At 45.4% G+C, this 24,629-nt stretch overlaps 1 protein-coding gene across 1 annotated transcript in view; it reads right to left on the bottom strand.

Moving 5' to 3' along the window:
• LOC117669234 (IgGFc-binding protein-like) overlaps positions 1-7,397 on the bottom strand; it is a 37,104-nt gene extending 29,707 nt beyond the window's left edge. The window contains exons 1-2 of the mRNA XM_034423526.2: positions 7,394-7,397; positions 821-4,098 (exon numbers count right to left, since the gene is read on the bottom strand). Coding sequence (XP_034279417.2) covers positions 821-4,098; positions 7,394-7,397 — 3,282 coding nt within the window. The remainder of the gene's footprint in view (positions 1-820; positions 4,099-7,393) is intronic.
• Between the last annotated feature and the right edge of the window lie 17,232 nt (positions 7,398-24,629).

Here is a 24,629-nt window from a genome sequence, read left to right as displayed (position 1 = left end):
CTACTTGGTTCTATGGGTGTCCAACCTAAGCAACTTTAAGACCTGTGGACATCAATTCCCAGAATGGCCGGTTGAGGAATTCTGGGAGTTGGAGTCCACAAGTCTTAAATATCCCAAGGACAACTTTAGATTGGACACCCTTGTTCTAAGCCCTTTTTAATGGCTTAGAGCAGGGGTGTCAAACTCAATGCCTGGGGGCCAGATCTGGCCCACAGGGTGCTTAGATCTGACCCACGGTGGCTGCCCTGGAAACAGTGAAGGACCAGCCTGTAGTGCCTCTGCCAGCAAAAACAGAGTTTGGGAGGACCACGGGCAGCCCTCCTGAGCTCCATTTTCACTGGCAGAGGGTTGCAGGAGGCCATTGCAGTCGAAAACGGAGCTCGGGAGCCTGTCTTCACTGGCAGAGCGCTTGGGCCGCCACAGGCACCCCCAATATGAGTGACGTTGAGCTGGCCATGCACCCATGCCCCCCCCCGCTGGCCTGGCCTCCCCGAGCTCAAACACAACCCTGATGCAGCCCTCAATGAAATTGAGTTTGACACCCCTGCCTTAGAGTAATGTCCTATTGTCTGTTCTGCCATAAGGAAGATGCCAAAGGTTCTCTAACTATTAAATTATCAACTCTCAACTCTGGCTCACCATAAGAAATGTGTTTTACCTGCTTTCTTTTGTCTCTCACAAGTAGAATTTTTATTGGGGACAGCTGAAGTTAAGCCATCATCACTTTCCCAATGTTAACCGAGGAAGATGGGTGGTGAAGAAATGCAAAATGTAAATACGTAAAAAATAAATAATGAAACGGTAGAAAGAGGGTTCTTACTCTGACAAGGCCATACTCGTGCTTGATCATGGTGATGCTGGAGTTGTAGATGGTGATGGTGACGTGATTGATGAAAGAGAAAGGGAAACTCTTCTGACTCTTGGTGAAGATGTGGAAGAATGGCAGGTTGGAGCTGGTACTGCAAGTCTTAGCCACTGTATAAGTGCAGGTACCTTGGAAATCAAAGCTGCGTCCATCAAACGTGTGATAATGGGGCTGACCAGAGGCCCAACAAATTGCTTGGGGAGATACAGGAGGAAAACATCTAGGTGAACCGTCCACCATTCTACAAACAGTCCCTTCCCAGCATTGAATAGTCTGGCATGAATGGGTAGGGGCCACACATTTGGGCCAACCATTTATAACTTGACAAATAGTCCCACTTTGACAATGGGCGTTTTCGCAGGAGGTTGGCACAGGAACGCATTTGGGCCATCCACTGGCCATGTCACAGATAGTCCCAGCAGGGCACTGAAACTGACTACAGGAAGGTGTGCTGGCCATGCATTGTGGACTTCCACCAACGAGTTGACACACACTTCCCACTTGACAATGCGTAGAAGCACACAGCGTCGAGGAATCTGGAACACAGGTTGGCCAATCGTTCACCATCTGGCATATCATCCCTTGCTTACAGATGGTTTTGTCACAGGAAGATGGAACTGGGACGCAAGTTGGCAATCCGTTAACAATCTCACAAACTGTACCTTCCCGGCAGTTTGACCTATCACATGAGGAAGGGATAGGAAGGCATGTCGGCCAGTTATCAACCATTTTACAAACACTTCCTTCATGGCAGGTGAATTGAGCACATGACAGTGACGTAGGAACACACTGGGGCAAGCCAGAAATCATTTGGCATGTGGTCCCAATGCTGCAACTGGCATTTCCACAAGAAGGGGGAATCGGAACACACTGTGGCCAGCCATTGATTATTTGACACACTGTTCCGCTCTTACAATGGAATTGGTGACAAGAGGGGGGTCTAGGAATGCATTTTGGCTGCCCTTCGTATATCTCACACACAGTTCCTTCACTGCATTTGAAGTTCTCACAAGACAGCGAGATAGGGACACACTGGGGCCAACCATGGCTGATTACACAAACAGTTCCAGAGCTGCACTGAAAATGGTTACAAGAAGGTGAGATGGGGAGACATTTTGGATGCCCATTATATATCTCACACACAGTCCCTTCACTGCATTTGAGGTTCGCACAAGAAGGTGAGATGGGAACACACGTGGGCCAACCATGGTTGATTTCACAAACGGTTCCTTCCTTGCAGACGACATTAGCACAGGAGGTGGTGATGGGGACACATCTGGGCTGCCCTTGAAGTGTCTCACATACCGTTCCTGCACTGCAGTTGAGTTTTTCACAAGGAGAATGGTCAGGAAAGCACTTTGGCCAACCCTCATCGATCCGACAAATAAACCCTCCTTTACAATGGTAATTGTTGCAGGACAGGGATACGGAAATGCATTTTGGAAGCCCATCGTGGATTTCACATTTGGTCCCTTCCTGGCAGTGGATTTTTTCACAAGAGTTCAACATTCGGCTACATCTGGGCCAATCATCAACCATTTCACAAATAGTTCCTTCCTTGCACTCGATTTTATCACAGGAAGCTGGAGTCGGCACGCACATGGGCCAATCATCAATAATTTCACAAATGCTGCCATCTTTGCAGCGCAATTTGTCACAGGTAGGTGGGATGGGAACACACTGAGGCCACTGATCAATTATTTTGCAAGTGGTCCCCAGTCTGCAGTGGATTTTGTCACAGGATGCGGGGATTGGAACACATCTAGGCCATCCTTCCACAATTTCACAAACAGTCCCTTGTTGGCAATGGATGTGCTCACAAGAGGGAGGGAGTGGAACACACACAGGCTGTCCATTTACTTTTTCACAGATAGTTCCTCTTTTACATTGAAGCTGGTCACACGTAGGTGGGGCCGGGACACATTTAGGCCAGCCATCAATTATGTTACAAACAGAGCCCCGTGCACACTCTATTTTCTGACACGAAGACGCCAAAGGTATGCACGTAGGCCATCCGTGGACAACTTCACAAACCGTTCCCTCTCTGCACTTGTATCTGTCACAAGACAGCGGGATGGGTGTGCAGGTCGGTACACCGTTCACCATTTCACACACAGCTTGCTCTCTGCAAACAATGGACGCACAAGTGGTTGGCACAACCGGAATACAAGTCGGCCAGCCGTTGACAATGTCACAGACCATTCCATTCTTGCACACAATGCTCTCACAGGAGTGTGCGCGAGGCTTACACGTAGGCCAATTGTTGATCACTTCACAGATGGTTCCCATCGGGCACTGTATGTTGTGACAGGAGGTGATGGCCGGCACACATTTGGGGACACCGTCGAGGATCTCACAGATCGTTCCTTCTTCACAATGGATCTTGTTGCAAGAGGGTGGGATGGGCACACATAAGGGCTGGCCATTTGCCAGCTCACATACGGACCCAGGCCTGCAGTGAATTTGGTCACAAGAGAGAGGGACAGGCAAGCATCTGGGCAGGTGATTCACCATCTTGCATTCAGTACCAGCTTCGCAATTTAAATCTTTGCAAGTTGGACTCGGGACGCATTTTGGCCACCCGTCAACCATATCACACATAGTCCCTTGCTTGCATTCAATATGGAGGCAAGAGGGTGGCAATGCAATACACCTGGCTTGGCCGTCGACCATCTCACACATGCTTCCTCTCTCACACAGGATCTCACTGCACGAGGCAGATGCTGGAACGCACTGAGGATGGCCATGAACGATCTGACATTCGGTCCCATCTTTGCAGTGGACGCTGCGACAGGAAGGCAGGTGGGGCACACACTGAGGCCAGCCATTAATGAGTTCACACACCATTCCTGGGTTGCACGGCGTGTTTTGGCAAGACTCGGGCTTCGAAATGCACTGAGGCCAACTGTTAATAATGGCACAGATGGTGCCTTCTTTGCACTGAACGGCGGCACAGGATCGCGGCATGGGCACGCATTTGGGGAAGCCATCTGTCAGGCTACAAATTGTCCCTTCTTTACACTGGACCTGATGACAAGAGGATGGGTAAGGGACACATCTGGGCAAGCCATCGACTATGGCACAGAGCGTCCCTTCTTGGCATCGGACAGAATTGCAGGACTGAGGTTCTGGAAAACACTCCGCCTGGTTGTGGATAGCTCGGCAAACATATCCTTTCCCACAATTGACTTCATGGCATGGATCAGGATGAGAGCTCATCAGAGGCAGCAGTGCTAGAAAAGAAACAAATTACAGATGATATATGGGAAAAAAAACACTTCTGCTGCCAGGATATAAATACTCTGAAAGTTTCAAAGCGTAAAGAGATGCCATTGGGCTGCTACCTAGAACTGCAATTTTTTCCCCCTCCAACGTTCATCGTTTATGTTCATGGAGAATGTGATTTTTTTTTTTTAAAGAAAAAAGAAAAATCAATACACCTTGACTTGTAGTTGGACTGCCAGATACAGTATGGCACGGCTGATTAAAATGCTAATGCCCTCCGCAGAAATCAGTACGGATGTAATTTGTGTAATGTAAAAAAGGATGGCGGGGAGGAGAGTGAAAACCCTATTTATATCTAATTCAGACTGAAAAGCAAATTAAAATGATTCTGAATTAAATAATTCTGAATTAACATTTTATTTCATTCCCCTTAGACGGCCCCCATTATACGGAGCTGGGGAAAGAAAAGAATTTGCTCGACCAGGTGGTGGAGCAGGCAACAGTATAAGAAAAAACAAACAAAACAAACAGTAATATTCATCACCGGGACAAAAAACGTATTTGCATACTGGATAGAGCTGCAATTTTTGATTTACTGAATTGCTGGAATACATTAAAGGAACAAATATTTGGTGCTTTCATGCTATTTACACGGACTCGGTAAATAGTAAGGCTCGGGTGGCTGCATGCCTTAAGATTATAAAGGTCCACATCTTCATTTTAAGTGGAATGCGGTGGCTCAGTGGCTAAGACACTGAGCTTGTCGATCAGAAGGTCGGCAGTCTGGCCAACCTTTCAGACTTGTGGACTTTAAGCAGTGGTGGGATTCAAGTAATTTAACAACCAGTTCTCTGCCCTAATGATTTCTTCCAATAACCAGTTTGCCAAACTGCTCAGAAAGTTAACAACCGGTTCTCCCGAAGGGGTGCGAACCGGCTGAATCCCACCACTGACTTTAAGACCTGTGGATTTCAGTTCCCAGAATTGGAATTGAAGTTCACAGGTCTTAAAGTTGCCAAGGTTGGATACCCCTGATCTAGAGCCTCACAGCCTTAAAACACTGGCTCTGTAATTCAGCAGCATCCCTGATCCAGTCCAGTTTGGCACCATACAGGTGAGTATTATTGGTGTAAAGGTAAAGGTAAAGGTTCTCCACGCACATATGTGCTAGTCGTTCCCGACTCTAGGGGGCGGTGTTCATCTCCATTTCAAAGCTGAAGAGCCAGCGCTGTCCGAAGTCGTCTCCGTGGTCATGTGTCCATCATGACTAAACGCCAAAGGCGCACGGAACGCTGTTACCTTCCCACCAATGGTGGTCCCTATTTTCCTACTTGCATTTTTTATGTGCTTTCAAACTGCTAGGTTGGCAGAAGCTGGGACAAGGAACGGGAGCTCACCCCGTTACGCGGCACTAGGGATTCCAACTGCTGAACTGCCGACCTTTCGATCGACAAGCTCAGCCTCTTAGCCACTGAGCCACCACGTCCCTTTTTATTATTGGTGTATCTCATCCCAAATTGACGTGATGTCCTGCACTGGATCATTCACGGTTATGTATAGACACAGAGCAATAGGAACTGTTTGCTTAGAGAGGAAGGGAATCAATGCGGATTGACCTGCTCGATACCTAACCTTCAAAGTTCATCCAGAAGGATAACATGGCTAATGGCATCCAATGCAGCCAATTTTTGATAGGCATTAAAACAAACCAAGGGATTGTTCAGTTGTGATTCGTGGGATGCAAACTTGGCCAGCTTACAGTTTGCCCTCAGCTTACAACGGCAATTGACCCTAACATTTCCACTACTAAGCAAGATATGAAGTGGGTTTTGCCCCATGTTTCAACCATTCTTGCCAGAGTTGTTAACTGAATCACTTCAGTTTTTATATTAGTAATATGGTTGTTAAGTGAATCAGGCTTCCCCCAACTCTGCTTGTCGGAAGGTGATCACGTGACCTCGAGACACTGCAACCGTCACAAATACATGCCAGTTGTCAAGCGTCTGACTTTTGATCATGTGACCATGGGGGTGTTGCAATGGTTGCAAGTGTGAAAAACGGTCGTAAGTCACTTTTTTTCAGGGCCGTTGTAACTTCTAACGGTCACTAAATGAATGGTTGCAAGTTGAGGAGTAGCTGGACTCAATACTGAAATATTTGTGTGGTTTTTTTTAATGTTATTGATTTTCTATTAAATACATTTCTTAGTGCTTAATAAACATCGTGTTGTCTGGGAATTTAATTTCCTTAACAGTACAAATTAACATCGTTAATCTCCACTCCTTTTTTTCCAACCGTTGGTAAAATAAATTCCACTTTTGTAATATTCTACGTCCTTTTTCTGTTTAATTTTCAATGTCGATATTTCAATACTGAAATATGTGTATGTGACCCATAATACCAGGGGTAAAATCCAGCAGGTTCTGACAGGTTCTGGAGAACCGGTAGCGGAAATTTTGAGCAGTTCAAAGAACTGGCAAATACTACCTCTGGCTGGCCCCAGAGTGGGGTGGGAATCAGGGGTGGGTTCTAAATTTTTTTACTACCGGTTCTGTGGGCGTGGCTTATTTTATGGGCGTGGCTTGATGGTCATGTGACAATTCTTTAGGATTTTGCAGAGGTACTGGTCTACCAGGCTTTTAACTGCTTGCAGAGCTGTACCGGTCTACTCATTTATTTTTGCAGGCAGTGGTCTACACATTTGTTTTTGCAGGCACTGGTCTACTCATTTATTTTTGCAGGCACTGGTCTACTCATTTGTTTTTGGAGGCAATGGTTTACCCATTTAGTTTTGCAGGCACTGGTTTACCCATTTATTTTTGCAGGCACTGGTCTACTCATTTATTTTTGCAGGCACTGGTCTACTCATTTGTTTTTGCAGGCACCAGTCTACTCATTTGTTTTTGGAGGCACCGGTCTACCAGCACACTGCCTTTTAACACTGATCAGCTGTAGGGCGGCCCTTTGAAGCCCCGCGGCTTCAGAGATTGGGGGTGGGGCCAAATAAAAGGTAAGAATAAAACGGGGGGGGGGGCAGGGGGGCCAGAACCAGTTCAGTGATGTCATATCGTCACCGCTACCGGCTTGGAGGAACTGGGCAGAACTGGGAGGAACCCACCACTGGTGGGAACGGAGATTTTGCAATATCCTTCCTCCAGGAGTGGGGAGGGAATGAGGATTTTGCAGTATTCTTCCCTTGCCACGCCCACCAAGCCACGTCACGCCCACCAAGCCACGCCCACAGAACCGCTAGTAAAAAAAAATTGGATTTCACCACTGCATAATACACTATGGTTTGCTTACCCATGGTCCATTGTTAGCACGATGTACCAGCCACACATTTTGCCTGCCTTCCATGAATTCCTACAGGCGTTCCTTAGCTAACAACAACAATTGGAACTGGAATTTCTATCGCTAAGCGACATGGTCAGAAAGTATGATCTTAGATACAGCATAGCAGCAGCAATTCTGCTGCTCTTGGTTGCTGCCGTTAAGCAAATCCCATTGCTGTCATTAAGTGAGGATGTTATACGGTTACCTTTTGTGACATCCTGCTGGTTTCCCCATGGATTCCCAGCGAAGGGTGACTATATGACCATGGGAATGCTGTGGCAGCTGGAACCCTAAGTTGGAAGGATCATTCGCACAGCACCGTCACAAGTTTGAACGACGGCTGAACGAGCGGTCATTAAGTTTGGATAAACCGAGTAAGATAAATCATCCATGTCCCAAAGGTCCTTTTTCCCCCCCAAGAGGCAACTGGACTTTCTGTTTTTTTCTTTGAAGACGTTTTGCTTCTCATCCAAGAATCTTCTTCAATTCTGACTGGATGGTGGTGAATGGAAGGATTTTGAAGTCTTCCATTCCGCCCCATCCAGTCAGAGCCGAAGAAGCTTCTTGGATGAGAAGGGAAACGTCTTCAAAGAAAAACCAGAAAGTCCAGTTGCCTCTTGAAAAAGCACCTTTTGGGACAACCATGACCCGGATCAGTGGTGGTTTTCTCCCGGTTCAGCCCGGTTCTCCCGAGCCGGTAGCGGTGATGATATGACATCACCGAACCGGTTCTGCCCCACCCCGGTGTTATTCTTACCTTTTATTTGGCCCCACCCCCAATAGGCACCGCCTATTGCTGCCTCCTGAGTCCCAGCTGATGGCTAGAGGGAAAAAAACTGTTTAAACTCTTGCCGCGGGGCTTCAAAGGGCCGCCCTACAGCTGATCAGTGTTAAAAGAAAATAAATCGGTAGACCGGTGCCTGCAAAAATACATGAGTAGATCAGTGCCTGCAGAAATAAATGGGTAGATTGGTACAGCTCTGCAAGCAGTTAAAAGCCTGGTAGACCAGTACCTCTGCTAAATCCTAAATAATTGTCACATGACCATCAAGCCACGCTCACAAAATAAGCCACGCCCACATAACCAGTAGTAAAAAATTTTAGAACCCACCCCTGACCTGGATGACTGAGAATCTGCATAGACGTCAACTCATCAATGATTTTGAGGAACGCGCTTACTTCTTCCTCAAAAATATTTAAAATCCAAGAAAGACTACTTACAGAGCAGGACAACCAATGTCTCCAGAAGCCACATTTGGGACATCTTGCAATCTGAATACAAAAAACAAAAACAAAAAACAAGAATAAAGTGCATTAGAAATATCTGGGATGGGGTGGGGGTGCCTTCCCCTCTGATTGTTTTAAACGAGGAAGAAATGACCAGTTTCTAGCAAAAGGCAGGGGTTAAAAAAAACAGAACAAACCCCAGCTTCCACACAACGTATTGGGATTTCTTTTGAATAAATGTACTTAAGATTGCTTTCCACTAGCTGTTTCATTTGACAAATGAAATCCCTCTGTGCTTAAGATTATAGACTAAAGTCATATCCGTTGGAAATAAGAACCCGAAAGATATAAACAGAATCCATCTTTGGGTGCAATGCAGGTTAGCGCCGGATAAGAAATCTGGTTTATCAGGAATTTTTAGAACAACATACCAATTTCAAACCTGCCAGAATATATGCAGAATATAAATGCACCTGAATGACATTGCTTTTTAAACATTTCGGGAGGCGAGTTGCAAAAGCACGCTTTTTGTTCACATTGAACGGAGTGGCAGAGTTTGGAAGGGACCTTGGAAGTCATCTAGTCCCTTCTGCTCAGGAAGGAAACCCTATACCCATAATGAAAAACCTATGGCATGCGTACCACAGGTGACACGCGGAGCCATATCTGTGGGCACACGAGCGTTGTCCTAGCTCAGCTCCAGCACGCATGTGCACGGCGGCCAACTGATTTTCGGGCCTTCTGGGCCTACTGGAAGTCGGGAAACCAGCTGTTTCCAACCTCCAGAGGCCCTCTGGGAGTTGGGGAAGGCTGTTTTTGCCCTCCCCAGGCTCCTAGAAAGCCTATGGAGCCTGGGGAGGGCGAAAAATGGGCCTATCGGGCCATCACGTGTCAAAAGCAGGGGCAGCGTGGGTGGGTCACGCGCATAGGCACGGGGGGCTTTCAATTATAGGTGTGGGCATTCGCGCACATGACCCCCTGCACTCCCCCCGCTTTTGGCACGCAACGGCAAAAAGGTTAGCCATCACTGCCCTATACCATTCCAGACCAGGGGTTGTCCAATCACTTCTTAAAAACCTCCAGTGTTGGAGGACCCACAACTTCTGGAGGCAAGCTGTTCCACGGATCAATTGTTCTCACTGTTAGGAAATTTCTCCTTAGTTCTAGGTTGCTTCTCTCCTTGACGAGTTTCCACCCATTGCTTCTTGTCCTGCCCTCAGGTGCTTTGGAGAAGAGCTTGACGCCCTCTTCTTTGTGGCAGCCCCTGAGATATTGGAACACTGCTATTATGTCTCCCCTAGTCCTTCTTTTCATTAAACTAGACATACCCAATTCCTTCAAACATTCTTCATATGTTTTAGCCTCCAGCCCCCTAAGCATCTTTGTTGCTCTTCTCTGCACTCTTTCTAGAGCAGTGATGGTTAACCTTTTTGGTGCCGAGTGCCCAAAGGGTGTGCGTGGGTGCACTAATGCATGTCTGCATGCCCAAACCCCCAAAATGCAATGTGAGCATCCCCTGCGCATGCACCCCACCTCCCATGCATGCTCCCAGGGCCCCCCGCGCCCTGTTGTGGCTTCCAGGCTATTACAAGAGGTTTTCCAGGCCCAAAACAGGGCATGGACTGAAAAGCCTCCTTTAACAACCTGGAAGCCAAAACGGGATTCAGGGGCATGACATGAGGACCCACAGTGCGAGCCCCCCCCGTGCCCTGTTTTGGGCCTGGAAAACCTCCTGCACCAATCTGCACCCACCATTCATTCACACACACACCGCACATGTGCGTGCGCATCTCCCGCATGTGCCCCGACCCCCGCAGATGCATGACAGAGACCCGAAGACCAGTTGGCCAGCAGGAGGCACGTGCACATGCGTGGTGGAGCTGGGCTGGAGCGACGGCTGGCATGCCCACAGACAGGTGGCATAGGTTCACCATCACGATTCTAGAGTCTCAGTATTGTGGTGTCCAAAACTGGATGCATTGCTAAATCTGCTAAATTAATTTATTTCAGCAAAAACAGCTGTCCCCTTATTCAGGCACCAGAATTAACTTATGGTATCGTTGCACGAACTTGCAAGGACACCCCCCTGCCCTCATCCCAATCATTGTTAAGGAAAAAGGCTGAACGTTTTCAAGAATTACAGACCCAAAGATATAAGCATTTCTTTTCCCCTGCAGGGAAAAAAAAACAACAACAGTTCCTTGTCCCAAATGGCACACTATGAAAATAGAATGCAAAAACTCTTATATTTGAAATGTGTGCACAGCAACGCATGTAAATATTTGTTGTGCATTTTTCTGCATAAATAGTAGGCTGATAATTTACAGTTGGTAAGTCGGAAAAAACACACACCCAACCACAACCCAATTGATATTCATTTCCATACAATAATAGGAGTGATTTCGCTCTTTTCATTACAGCGGCATTAATCCTGCACAAAGATTGTTAGCTAAATTCATGCAAAAATACACAACAAAAAAACTGAGCATAAAGAAAATAACCACCCAGTCCTCCTCTACTTTCCCTGACTAAGTGCAGCTTCTGATCTCTCTAATTTCGTAGTAGGAAGGAAGGAACCTTTGAACTTGTAGAAGAGAGAGTACATTTTATCTAATATCTTTACAAAAAAGATCTGTTGTAGAACCCCACAATGAATATTTGAAAGGCTACCGGGATTCTCTTAAAGGTACGTGAATTTGCATAAATCCTTTACCGTGATTTTTTTTAAAAAAACAGTTTTTACATTAAAAAGTAGTTTAAAATGCTCCCAGCATAGCGTCTATGTGAGAGAAATAGGTGATGACTTAAGTAGGATCCAGCAGAGTTTTGACCAACATAGAAGACAGAACAAAAGACCACGGATTTTACAATCAGGTCTGCATTCTTCAGTGCCACTTCTCAATTGATGCTATTTGAGGGCCTCTTTGCTTTTGTTTGACAACTGATTAGTGAAGAACTGATGCCGTTCGTTAAAATATCTATCAATGACTTCTCAATAAGAGCGGTCCTCTGAAATAGTGAAGGAAGGGTAAAATGATTTTACTTGAATAATTGGTAAATTCCAACTCATTGTTAGGTCATCTTTTGTTAAAAACAAAAACAAATGCCCAACGTCCTAATGAAAAAGGAACATTGAAACCATAATAGATTATCACAAGGACAATGATGATCTGCTTGTCAATTATGGTTGGTTCCATCAGCTATTCATTCAGTATAAAGATGTTGAGACGCTAGAAAGAGTGAAGAGAAGAGCAACAAAGTTGATTAGGGGACTGGAGGCTAAAACATATGAAGAACGGTTGCAGGAACTGGGTAGGTCTAGTTTAATGAAAAGAAGAACTAGGGGTGACATGATGGCAGTCTTCCAATATCTCAGGGGTCGCCACAAAGAAGAGGGAGTCAAGCTATTCTCCAAAGCACCTGAGGGTAGAACAAGAAGCAATGGGTGGAAACTAATCAAGGAGAGAAGCAATTTAGAACTAAGGAGAAATTTCCTGACAGTGAGAACAATTCATCAGTGGAACAACTTGCCTTCAAGAAGTTGTAAATGCTCCAACATTGGACGTTTTTAAGAAGAGATTAGATAACCATTTGTCTGAAGTGGCAAAACAGAGGGTTGGATTAGAAAATCTCCAAGGTCCCTTCCAACCCCTATTCTATTCTATTCTATTCTATTCTATTCTATTCTATTCTATTCTATTCTATTCTATTCTATTCTATTCTATTCTATTCTATTCTATTCTTTCCAGCCTTGTTTCTCCCGGTTGAGCTGAATAGTAACTCTCGTAATCTTTTGACAAAATTACATGTTTTTTTCTTGTCTGTGTCCTCCTAGCTTTCTCGACCGCCCTTTTCTCTCCAGACTCAATGCACAACAAACCGCAGACGACGAGTGAACAAATAGGAGGAACAAGGATCTGAAATTAAGATTAGGAGGCTTTGAAGATTAGAACCTGACATCCTTAGAAAAATATGCTCAGTGATTTCAGCCCCAATACTGGTTCCTCTTCAATCACTTTTACAGGGCACTCATCAGTATTTTTATCACCTTACAACTCCAAGAAATCCACCCAATTAAGTACATTGTAAAGCCTGGAACAGAAGAATGCAACTTTTGGACCATGACCTTCCATGGATAGAGATGTTTAGTTAGGGAATCCTTTGCCTACATTCCTGTGCAAAGTTGGCCACATTCTCCTGCATATAATATGTATTCCCTCCTACCTTGATTGGCTTGATCTTCCCAGTCTTGATCTTGATCTACCTCATTCCTGGCTCCTAGGTGAGAACTTGGGACTCAATGTCTCAGTTTTCTAGGTTTCGGGACCAGAATCCAGCCAATGAGATAAGGGACACTCCTTGACTTCAGAAAGGCTGTATGCTGATTATAATAATTGAAATGGGATACAAGGGAACCAGAATTCATTTCTGATTGGTTGCTTCAGAGCAAAGAAAGCGGGCTCTGATGGTGACATCAATTTAGTAATAGAGACAGGTTGCCACATGGGGGCAGCCCTAAAACTCAAACCATGTGGGGCTTCCTCTCTATAAAAACCCTTGGATTTTCTGGAGTCTGTGTGAGCCAGTGGTTAGGATGTTGGGTTAGGAATTAGGGAGACTCATATTCAAATCTACCTTCGGGCCACATTAGCTTAACTGGCCAGTTTTAGGCCAGTGATTTTCTCTAGGCTTATCCTGCCAGTTAGGAGTGTTGTGGGAGAACCTAGGAGGAGGGAAAGCTACATATGCCACCTTCAGTTCCTGAATGAAAGGCAGAATATAAGCCACATGCATTGTTTTTCTGTATGAAAAACTTCAAGAAGAGGAGGGAGAATGCATAACGCATAACTTTTCATTTTAACGATTGTTTTTGAAACTGCAAATTTGGACTTCTCTCTTAAAAGGGACATGGTGGCTCAGTGGCTAAGACACTGAGCTTGTCGATCGAAAAGTCAGCAGTTCAGCGGTTCGAATCCCTAGTGCCACATAACAGGCTTTGAAACAGAGATGAGCACCGCCCCCTAGAGTCGACTAGCACATATGTGCGATGGGAACTTTTACCTTTACCTTTACCTTTTGTGAAGTGTTCATGGAAGGCTGAAAGTGAGGACTGTTGTGGTTAGGGGCAGAAAACTTGCAGCCCTCCAACTATTACTATACCACCACATCCATCACTTTTAACCAATCATGGAAAGAACTTTCTTCTCACTTCTCCTTCTCCTTCACTTTCATCTTCCTCCCTTCACCTATTCTCCTTCTCCTTTTCCCAACCAGTGTTGAATTTGCAAGAACAGAAGCCTATCAAATACTTTAAGTAGATTAAGGTAAAGGTAAAGGTTCCCCTCACACATATGTGCTAGTCGTTCCCGACTCTAGAGGGCGGTGCTCATCTCCGTTTCTAAGCCGAAGAGCCAGTGCTGTCCGAAGACGTCTCCGTGGTCATGTGGCTGGCATGACTAAATGCCAAAGGCATCTGAAATGCTGTTCCCTTCCCACCAAAGGTGGTCCCTATTTTTCTACTTGCATTTTTTATGTGCTTTCGAACTGCTAGGTTGGCAGAAGCTGGGACAAGGAACGGGAGCTCACCCCGTTACATGGCACTAGGGATTCGAACCGCTGAACTGCCGACCTTTCGATCGACAAGCTCAGTCACTGAGCCACTGCCTCCCAGTTTAAGTAGATTACTCAAGAGCAATTGCTCGACATATTCAGACATGTTTCCTATCATGGCATGCTTCCTGCTCTCAGAGACAAGAAGCTATTAGCCACCAGCTGGAAAACAGTGGGACCCTCTGTCCAATATATCTGAAAGTTATCAGGTTATGGATGAAGAAGATCTTTCCCTGAAATCATGCAAAGTTACTCAGTTAAAAAAAAAAAAGCACCAAGAGAGAGTCCTTCATCCTTGACTTAATTCCATCAAGTCTTTACAAGTTAATCATTCAGATATTTTTTTTTTTAATGGTTAGGTGTTCCCTCCACAGGAATTTGGAACAAGAAAGAAAGAAAATACTAGCATTACCCACTTATGGCTTCAGCTTTGGCCACTGCAAACATACCTTCCTCACTTGATTTTTATTGTGAACTAAAATCCCCCAGGGATGAAGAGTTTGGCCGTCCCCAGCCTAGAGGTAATCATTTTGTTCTCCCCACCAGTTGGAGGCTGACTTGATTTATTTGTCTTTCTCTGATCAGATTCATTAGCCCCATTGTGTCATTCTGCTGTGGGTCAAAGGCAGAATCATGTCACCACCCAATTATGCCTTTTCTTCCTTTTAATTGCTGAGTAAATCAAAAGCGGAGACACAGTCAGGGTGGAATCACTGCCCGTAGATTTATGGCTGGAGTGTCTCCCAGTCTGGAGACGGTGAGACCCAACTCTAAGGTTGATCCATGCTTTGTGGCAGATCAGCCCTTCCACATCATCCATCTTGGGCACAGGAACAAAGGGAAAAAAAATTGCCCTCTGCATGCAAGACATTTTCTTTTCAATTATATCAAATCATAATTTTTGAAGGGGGAAAAAAAAGTCCCAGGGACCTTGATTGATCTACTTATTTATTATTTAATTAGTTTCTAGGTCACTCTGGTCAGCTTCACAAGTAAAATACCCCAACACATTAATCTACCTTCAGCCGCTGTGTGTAGAAATCCTGCAACGGTGCAGATGATCATTCAGCAACTCTGACAGATGACCATCCAATAATTTAAATTCCTCCAATGAAAGACCATCTGCTACTTACTAAAGTGGTCTGTTCAAGACTCAGATTCTCCTGATTGAAATCTCTCTCTCTGTCTCTCTCTCTCTCTGTCTCTCTCTCTCTGTCTCTCTCTCTCTCTGTCTCTCTCTGTCTCTCTTTCTCTCTGTCTCTCTCTCTCTCTGTCTCTCTCTGTTTCTGTGTGTATGTCTCTGTCTCTGTCTCTCTCTCTCTCTCTCTATTTCTGTCTCTCTCTGTGTCTCTCTCTCTGAAATGACTTCCTTCCTTTTTCCAGTCATCTCTGATTTTCCTGCCTTCTGGAGAAGATAAAACCACCGTTAAATCAGAGTAGCTTGCAAGCACCTGAAGATGGCAGGACCTTCTGCTCAGATCCTAAACAAACAGTCATGTGTCAGTCCTGGAGGCCATCTTTTTCTTTAGATCTTCAGGGCTGCCACATTTAGTGCTGTGGGAATCTGGGAGGGGGCTTTGCGTGGAATGGCAGGGATATCTAGCCATAATAACATTCTTTTCTCTGAGAGTCAAGGACATTCAACCCTGCACCTGGGGTGGCGTGACTGGGAGGCATCTCCAGTTGGGATGGTGCATTGATTGGACCATGTGATGGAGATGTGGTTGCAGGGGAAGGGACTTGGACTTTCTTTTGGGTGGGGAAAACCTGGAAGCTTTCAGATTCAGGTTTTTCCCAGACGTGCCGATAGGACGTCTCTAATAAAATGAAACTTTGAGGACATCTAGCCTTGGAGTCTTCTTTTGTTGAAGGTGTTACTTGGAACTCTGACATTAGGAAGAGTATTATTAAAGCTTCTGAATGCTGCGCTGGAGGAGATAATGGATGGAATCAATCAGCGTGTTCACTTGAGAGGCATAAATGACTAGGCTCAAAATGATCCTGTTTTTGGACTCATCGTGCAAGATCCAGCTCCCTTGAGAAATCCACAATGCTGGGGAAATGGAAGGAAAGAAAGAAAGATGATGATTAGTAGCAACATGGATGGACTTGTTTAGAGCAGTGACTGAAGACCTGAAGGCCAGGTTGGGATAGATAGATCATCCTAAAGTTGTCTATGGTTATTAAGAATTGACATCCAGTTGATGGCAGGTAATTGATCATTCAATCCAGTCCATCAATCAATGTCCTTCCATCTTTGCGAACTTCCTTTTTTAAAAAAATCTGCTACGAGGGACACAAAATGCTTGATGATTTGGACTTTGGGTCTGATCAAGCAGGCTTTTTGTTTTTTTTTACTATTCTGATAAAGCTTCCATCCTAGGAGTCCTACTCCATATTGGGCATAAATACAATTGAGAGAGTCCAGAGATATTTTACGAGAAGAGTCCTCCATTCCTCTACCCACAATAAAATACCTTATGCCACCAGGCTTCACATTTTGGGCTTAGACAACTTAGAACTACGTTGACTTCAGTCTGACTTAAGTGTAGTACATAATATTATTTGCCACAATGTCCTTCCTGTCAATGACTACTTTAGCTTCAACCACAACAATACACAAGCAAATAATAGAGATAAACTCAAGGTAAACCGCTCCAAATTCAATTGCAGAAAATACGACTTCAGCAACAGAGTGGTCAATGCCTGGAACTCACTACCTGACTCTGTGGTTTCTTCCCCAAACCCCCAAAACTTTAACCTTAAATTGTCTACTGTTGACCTCACCCCATTCCTAAGAGGTCTGTAAGGGCCGTGCATAAGTGCACCAGCGTGCCTACCGTCCCTGTCCTAATATTCCTTTTTTACTCTTACTCTTTTCATGCATTCAAATTATGTTTATACTTTTACCTGTTATCTTATATATGCTTGACAAATAAAAAATAATAAAGTGTCCATATTGGTTTCTTCCATATTTCTTTTTCTCTCTTTGAATCGACTCCAGGGATGGGCTGCTTGGGATTTGCAGTGGTTTGGGAAAACCTCTAGCTAAGATTCTGTGCAGTTTGGAGAATCCCCAAATCTGACTCCTGGCTGGCCCCGCCCACCCCACCTCGCCCCTCACAGGAGTCCCCAAGTGGCCCGTTCTGGATGCAGGTAAGCGGAGGGCATGTGTGGAGGCTCAGGGAGGGTGAAAAACGGGCCTACTGGAAGTTTGGGAAGGCCAGAAACAGGCCTGTTTCTGGTCTCCAGAGGGCTTCTGGAGCCTGGGGAGGCTGTTTTCACCCTCCCGGAAGCTCAAGGAAAGCCTCCAGAGCTCGGGGAGGGCAAAAATGCCCTCCACCATGGTGCAGGAGGCCGACTAGGACACACCCACCATGGACATGCCCACCCAGCAACCTTGCAGAGAACCCCTTGCTAAAATTTTTGAAATCCACCCCTGATCAACTCCTTTTTTGTTCTGTTTTTGGTTATGAAAGAATGTGTGAATTCTTTGGAAGAACCTTCTCCAGATGGGTTGGAACTTGCAGAATTCTGCAAGGTGCCATGACAGAGGAGTCTTATATTAAACCAAAAATACCAAATAAGTGATTCTTTTTTTATTTGTTCTTTGTATTGTGTTATTCCTTGATGGGTAAAAAACAAGAACAATTAAACAACAATCATTTAAGCATTACTGTTATCAAACATAAGAAGGTGTGGTTCATTGACATGTCAATATCTGGAGAGAGTCAAGTTGGTGAAGAATAACTAGAGAAAATAACCAAATATGACAAGGATCTTGGGGTCCTAGTGGGCAATGATGACCTGCTTGTCAATTATGGTTGGTTCCATCAGCTATTCATTTAGTATAAAGATGTTGAGACACTAGAAAGAGTGAAGAGAAGAGCAACAAAGTTGATTAGAGGACTGGAGGCTAAAACATATTAAGAACGGTTGCAAGAACTGGGTATGTCTAGTTTAATGAAAAGAAGGACTAGGGGAGACATGATAGCAGTCTTCCAGTATCTCAGGGGCTGCCACAAAGAAGAGGGAGTAAAGCTCTTCTCCAAAGCACCTGAGGGCAGGACAAGAAGCAATGGGTGGAAACTAATCAATCTAGAACTAAGGAGAAATTTCCTGACAGTGAGAACAATTAATCACTGGAACAACTTGCCTCCAGAGGCTGTGAATGCCCCAACACTGGAAGTTTTTAAGAAGATGTTGGATAACCATTTGTCTGAAGTGGTGTAGGGTTTCCTGCCTAAGCAAGGGGTTGGACTAGAAGACCTCCAAGGTCCCTTCCAACTCTGTTATTCTATTCTATCACAATTTACAAACTGAGATTATAGCGGGGGAAAAAACCCCACATGTTGATTGCAGTCTTTGGTTGCAATGCCATGGGGGGGGGGAGTCAAGTATTCAGACATTTAAAACTTATGGGAATGTGATGATGTAAAAGACTACTTGGCCCAGCATACATTTTACAGCAATACTTCCATGAGTTTTTAGGTTAGGACTCGACTTGCTGGAATCAACCTCCCGTTGATTAGCCCACGACAGTCATTTGGATAATAATAATGATGATGATAAAAATGCCTCTCCTAAGTGAGCCAAGTTAGAAGTCGACTATTTCCTGCTTATTATACTCTAGAAGAAGTTTCAGGGACGCTTCCCAATCAAAATGAAAACGGATAATTGGTAAGAGTTCTTCAGACCTTCGCTGGGACAAGATTGTGTGGGTGCGTGGGTGTTTGGGTGTGGCTGTGTTCTCCTTTTCAAAAGGCGGCAAGTACTTATGAGTTACCTATTGCATCAGGAACAAAAGCTTTGTGATCAGGATGACGGTTCTTTCAGGGTGCAATTACTGTGGGCACAGGAGCATGGGAACCTCAACTGGGAGTCAGAGGTACGGTGTGCTACGCAGCAAGGCACCTGATCACAATGGAAGCCATGCTTAATTGCCATTTGGAGGGGGCCACCTTGACCTGGTTGGGATCAATGTGTTTTTAGACAATCTCTCAGCAAAGCTTGAATGTAGAACAATGGGCGAGCTGGACCTTCTACTCATTGAGTTGTCTGTTCACAGATGAGCGTGTCCTACCGGTTAAAGAAGGAACGGACAATTGGCCGCCAGGTGCCTTTTTTCAATGACTCTTTTGCTTGTTCCCATAGGAAGAACAGTGCAGCTGCATTGTTACCCCAAAGGTAGAGACAGAAGGCTCTATGGGGGGTGGGTGGGGAGAAAAGATTTGATTTTTGTTTTGAAGACATCCAAAAGAATTAGAATATTCACTCACTGGTCTTTATTTCCTTTTGGACAGAAATGAGTAGGGTATTTAAAACTGTGGCAGCAACATCTAAAAGATAGAGGTAAATTTCCCCCCTTGCATATATGTGCTAGTTGTTCCCTACTCTAGGGGGCGGTGCTCCTCTCCATTTCAAAGCCGAAGAGCCAGCACTGTCCGAAGATGTCTCTGTGGTCATGTGGCCGGCATGACTCAATGCAAAAGGCACACAAAATGCTGTTACCTTCCCACCAAAGGTGGTCCCTATTTTTCTACTTGCATTTTTTTATGTGCTTTCGAACTGCTAGGTTGGCAGAAGCTGGGACAAATAACGGGAGCTCACCCCGTTTACGCGGCACTAGGGATTCAAACCGCTGAACTGCCGACCTTTCGATCGACAAGCTCAGTGTCTTAGCCACTGAGTCACAGTGTCCTGGCAGCAACATCTACAATTAACTAAATAGTTTATTTCTGCAGGAAAAGTCTTTGAGGGGAAAAAAAAAGAGCCAGTAGCCAGAGGTAGGTTTCAACAGGTTCTGACCAGTTCTGGAGAACCGGTAGCGAAAATTTTGAGTAGTTCGGAGAACCGGTAAATACCACCTCTGACTGGCCCTGCCCCCATCTATTCTCTGCCTCCAGAGTCCCAGCTAATCGGGAGGAAATGGGGATTTTGCAGTAACCTTCCCCTGGAGTCGGGTGGGAATGGAGATTTTACAGTATCCTTTCCCTACCACACCCACCAAACCATGCCATGCCATGCCCACCAAGCCATACCCACAGAACCAACAGTAAAAAATTTTGAAACCCATCACTGCCAGTAGCCCAAGGAACAGAGTTGCTCATTTCTTGGTTAACTCAGGATGTCTTTTCAATGGCTTGAGAACAACTCATGTGCCATTCGGAATAAATTTTTTAATTATTGAAACTAAGAAAAAGCCCCAAACAAACAATAAAAGAGAGAATAAAGAAAAAAAAATGAAAGAAAAAAAATATCCTGGGAATTTGTTGACGTTAACCTCTTTTCTTCCAACATCCCCCCAGCCCTCAATCCTGTAATTGTTAAAATGCTTCCTAAAAAGAAGCCAAGGATTTGCTGTTCTTCTGATTCTTCGTCAGTTTGTTTTGGGAGGAGGAGGAGGAGGAGGTAGCTTGCTTGCTTGCTTGCTTTAGAAATTGCCATGTAGGTCAAGGATGCGCAAAGCTGGAAGGTCAAGATTAATGTGGCTGCATCCTTCCTCTTTATCCATCTACCAGTCATGTATCTTTGTTCACTGCGCGTCCACTGGATATTCAAAGGGTTCTCATCCCTTTGAAATAAAGACCCTGCATTTATTGAAGCCCCCTGGAGTGGTGCGGTGGCCTAGAGGTGGAGCTCTCGCCTCACAATCAGGATGCGGTGAGTTCGATCCTAGGTAGAGGCAGATATTTCTCTCTCTGGGCACACTGAGAATATATCTGCTGAACAAAACTCTGCATTGGTGACAGGAAGAGCATCCGGCCACTCAGCTCCATTCAGTTGCCCAGACTCCACCCCATGAGGGATTATGGGGTCATTAAAAGAAGCCCTCACTGTCAAGACTTCTGAAAACTGAAGGAACAGTTCCCCACAATGTTGGTGTCGATTTCACGACAGTTGGAGTAGGAGGCAAGACACACGTAGTGCAGACATCCTAAACAGGCACACAATGGTTAGTAGAAGAAGAAAATCTCCAAATCTTTATCCCCAAACCTACAACTTATGTGGTTTGACTTTCTTGTTCCAAAAATGTTGAGTGTGGTCCTTGAGCCATCAAAAATTGACCATCCCTGCTTTAGGTGACACTTGATTTGCTCCTCAGCTGATACCCGCAAATCGCTGTCCCTGCTATGATTAGATACAGGGAAGGAATGGAACAAAAATATGTGGCCTTCTTTGTAACCTTTGATTCAGGGGAAGATCCCTAATATCGGTGGTGGTATTCAGCCAGTTCGAGTGAACCGGTAGTGGCGACCTGTGGATGGCCCACCCACCTGACCCAGTGCTATGCTGTCCTATTTAGCCATGTTTTCTAAGCTGCTGTTGTGGCTCCGACCCCTGAGCCCGTCTTATCGGAGGAAGAAGGCTCCAAAAGGGAAGGAGAGGAGTTGGCCGGGCCTCCCTCTCCAGGACCCTCCTCTCTGGCAATGCCTCAGGTGTCTCCCGACGGAGAAGAGATTGGCCAGGAGCCAGGTATCCCCGCGCAGGCGCAGGCGGACAGTGACGGGGATGAGTCTTGGCTGGATCCATGCCAGCGTCGGAGAGATAAGCGCACGCAACAAAAGAGGAGGCGTGCCACAGATTAGGCTGAGTCACTGGACCACACCCCACAGGATATAAAAGGGAGTGTGGTGGCCAGTCAAGCCTTGTGACGAACAAAGCTGAAAGCTTCCACGCCATTCTGCATTGCCGGACTTTTGCTATAGGTTTTGCTGGATTATATTTGGACTTAAGTTACTCTGTAATTATTGAACATTTTACTTTGATGTACCAGAAGCGGAGAGAAGTTATCTCTTCCATTTGTGAGTAATAAACTCTTGGCAGGCAGCCACTAGGTTGCTGCCAAGTTCCGTTATCATAAGGATTTTGTCGGCTGGTTTGGTTTTTAACTCTTGGATGTCTGTTGGTGTGTGTGTGTGTGGGACGGGGATAGAACAGCTGCATGCATGCGTGTAAGCCATGTTTGTGAGCAAAGCGCATGCGTGGAAGGCAGGGCGCATGTGAAGAAGGCGCACACGCTCACATTTTCGGTGCACGGCGAACTGGTGGTAAAATTATGTGAAACCCGCCTCTGCCTAACATAATGGTTGAACCATGCTTGCCAAGGAAGAGGACCCAATTTCTTTCATCCCTGAAGGAAACTACAGAAAGATGCTATCAATCGTGTTCTAAGTCCACCATCCATGTTGCTCAGGTAATCCTGTGGTAGAAATGATGCTCTCAGATCAGGGGTGCTATTCAGCAGATTCTGACAGGTTTTGGAGAACCAGGAGCAGAAAATTTGAGTAGTTCAGAGAATGAACAAATACCACCTCAGGCTGGCCACAGAGTGGGGAGGGAATGGGGATTTTGCAGTATCCTTCCCCTGGAGTGAGGAGGGAATGGAGATTTTACAGCATCCTTCCTCTGCCACGCCCACCAAACCACACCATGCCCACCAAGCCACACCCACAGTGATTCAAAATAAAAATTGCATCCCACCACTGGCTTCATAGTGCTTTTGAGCCCTCTCTAAGCAGTTTACAGAATCAGCCTATTGCCCCCAACAATCTGGGTCCTCATTTTACCAAACTTGGAAGGATGGAAGGCTGAGTCAACCTTGAGCCTGGTGAGATTTGAACTGCTGAACTGCAGCTAGCATTCAGCTGAAGTAGCCTGCAGTACTGCACTCTAACCACTGTGCCACCTCAGCTCTCAGTGGCATTGAGAAAGGGGATTTATGGCAGTTTGCCCTACCTCCATGGTCAAGGGATCAGAATTCAAATGCTTGGCAGCTGGCTTGTGTTTATGTCGGTTGCCGTGTGCAGGAGTCATGTGATCACTTTCTGCAATCTTCTGACAGTCAATGGGGAAGCCAGGTGCACTTAAGCACCACTCTTATAGGTAGTTCTCGATTTCCAGAGTGGGGAGAGAATGGGGATTTTGCAATATCCTTCCCCTGGAGTGGGGTAGAAATGGAGATTTTACAGTATCCTTCCCCTGCCACGCCCACCAAGCCACACCATGCCCACCAAGCCACGCCCACAGAACCGGTAGCAAAAAAAAAGTAGATTTCACCACTGTCTCAGAAGTTTCAGATATAATATCCCCAAGTTTCAGAGAAGGTGCTTTTCATCCTATGCAGAGGAAGTTCCTTCATTCAGCAGAACTTCCTTAAAATGGAGGGAGCTAGGACCGCTCTAGCCACAATTAAGTGGTCTTACTCCAAAAAAAACAGGCAGGGGTCCCTTTTTGAAGAGGGTTTCAGAAGCTTTAGGATGTGAACTGGGGTACCTTAGGCATATACAGTAGAAAGTTTAAGGTTTTGACTATTTATTTATTTATTTATTGGTTCAATTTATATGCCGCCTGTGAAGTTTCTGAAAGATGCTCTAATTAATTCATGAACCATGAGCCGAACTTCAAAAGAAATACAGTCATTTATTAGGAGCACCATTTCGGCAATATTCGGATGCAGTTAGAACTAATCCCACATAGATTTACGTTCCCCTATGACCCTGTCTCTCCCCTCCTCTCTGGCCATGTCATAAATCACATTCTCCAATTAACCACTTTGGCTGGTTGTGAAATCCAACACCCTCCTTCTGATTGCGGTCAGGAAGAATGTATGGAATGCACTTCAGTTAGGGAAATCAATCAGCTCTATCAGTTCTCCCTCCCTCCTGCTCATGGCAACTTGAAAGCTTTGCAAGTTGACACCGCCCTTCTCTGGAGACTCAGGGCGGCTTACAATGCGTTAAGCAGTAGCCTTAATACTTTTGTATATTCCTGCTTAGTAGGGCTTTCGGCCCCCCTAAGCGGTGTTCTTTTTTATACAAAGTCAGCTTATTGCCCCCACAAACCGGGTCCTCATTTTACCTACCTCGGAAGGATGGAAGGCTGAGTCAACCTTGAGCCTGGTGAGATTTGAACTTGCAGTAATTGCAGGCAGCTGGTGCTACTTAACAGCACTTTAGTCTGCTGCGCCACCAAGGCTCTTAACCTATATAGACTATAACCTTCCAGCACTTAAATGCAAAACAAAGTCAACTTCATATGCTCACCTACTCTGGAAGCTCTGGAATCAAATATTTTGGGGCTACAGAAGAGATGCTGGAAGCCTGCCTGTAGTCACCAGGCTACACTTCTTCCATCCCTGTGCGCACACATTTCTAGAATTCAGCTAAGCCTGAGTCGTCCCTGCGTTTTTGTGGATGGCGGCTCACACCATGGACAGTGATTTGGCTGGGTTGGGGGTGGGGGTGGGGAGGACGGGAGGGCTCTAAGAGCGTTGCAGCAGAAACAGCCCAGCAGAGAGCACTGTTTGTCTATTATCCGGAAAGCGTCTTTCTTTAACTGCAGAAATGCAATAAGAAGCAATTAGATT

Source organism: Pantherophis guttatus, chromosome 10 (assembly GCF_059756535.1).
Source record: "Pantherophis guttatus breed Tessera chromosome 10, ASM5975653v1, whole genome shotgun sequence".
NCBI lineage: Eukaryota > Metazoa > Chordata > Lepidosauria > Squamata > Colubridae > Pantherophis > Pantherophis guttatus.
This window is presented reverse-complemented; position numbering and strand designations above follow the sequence as displayed.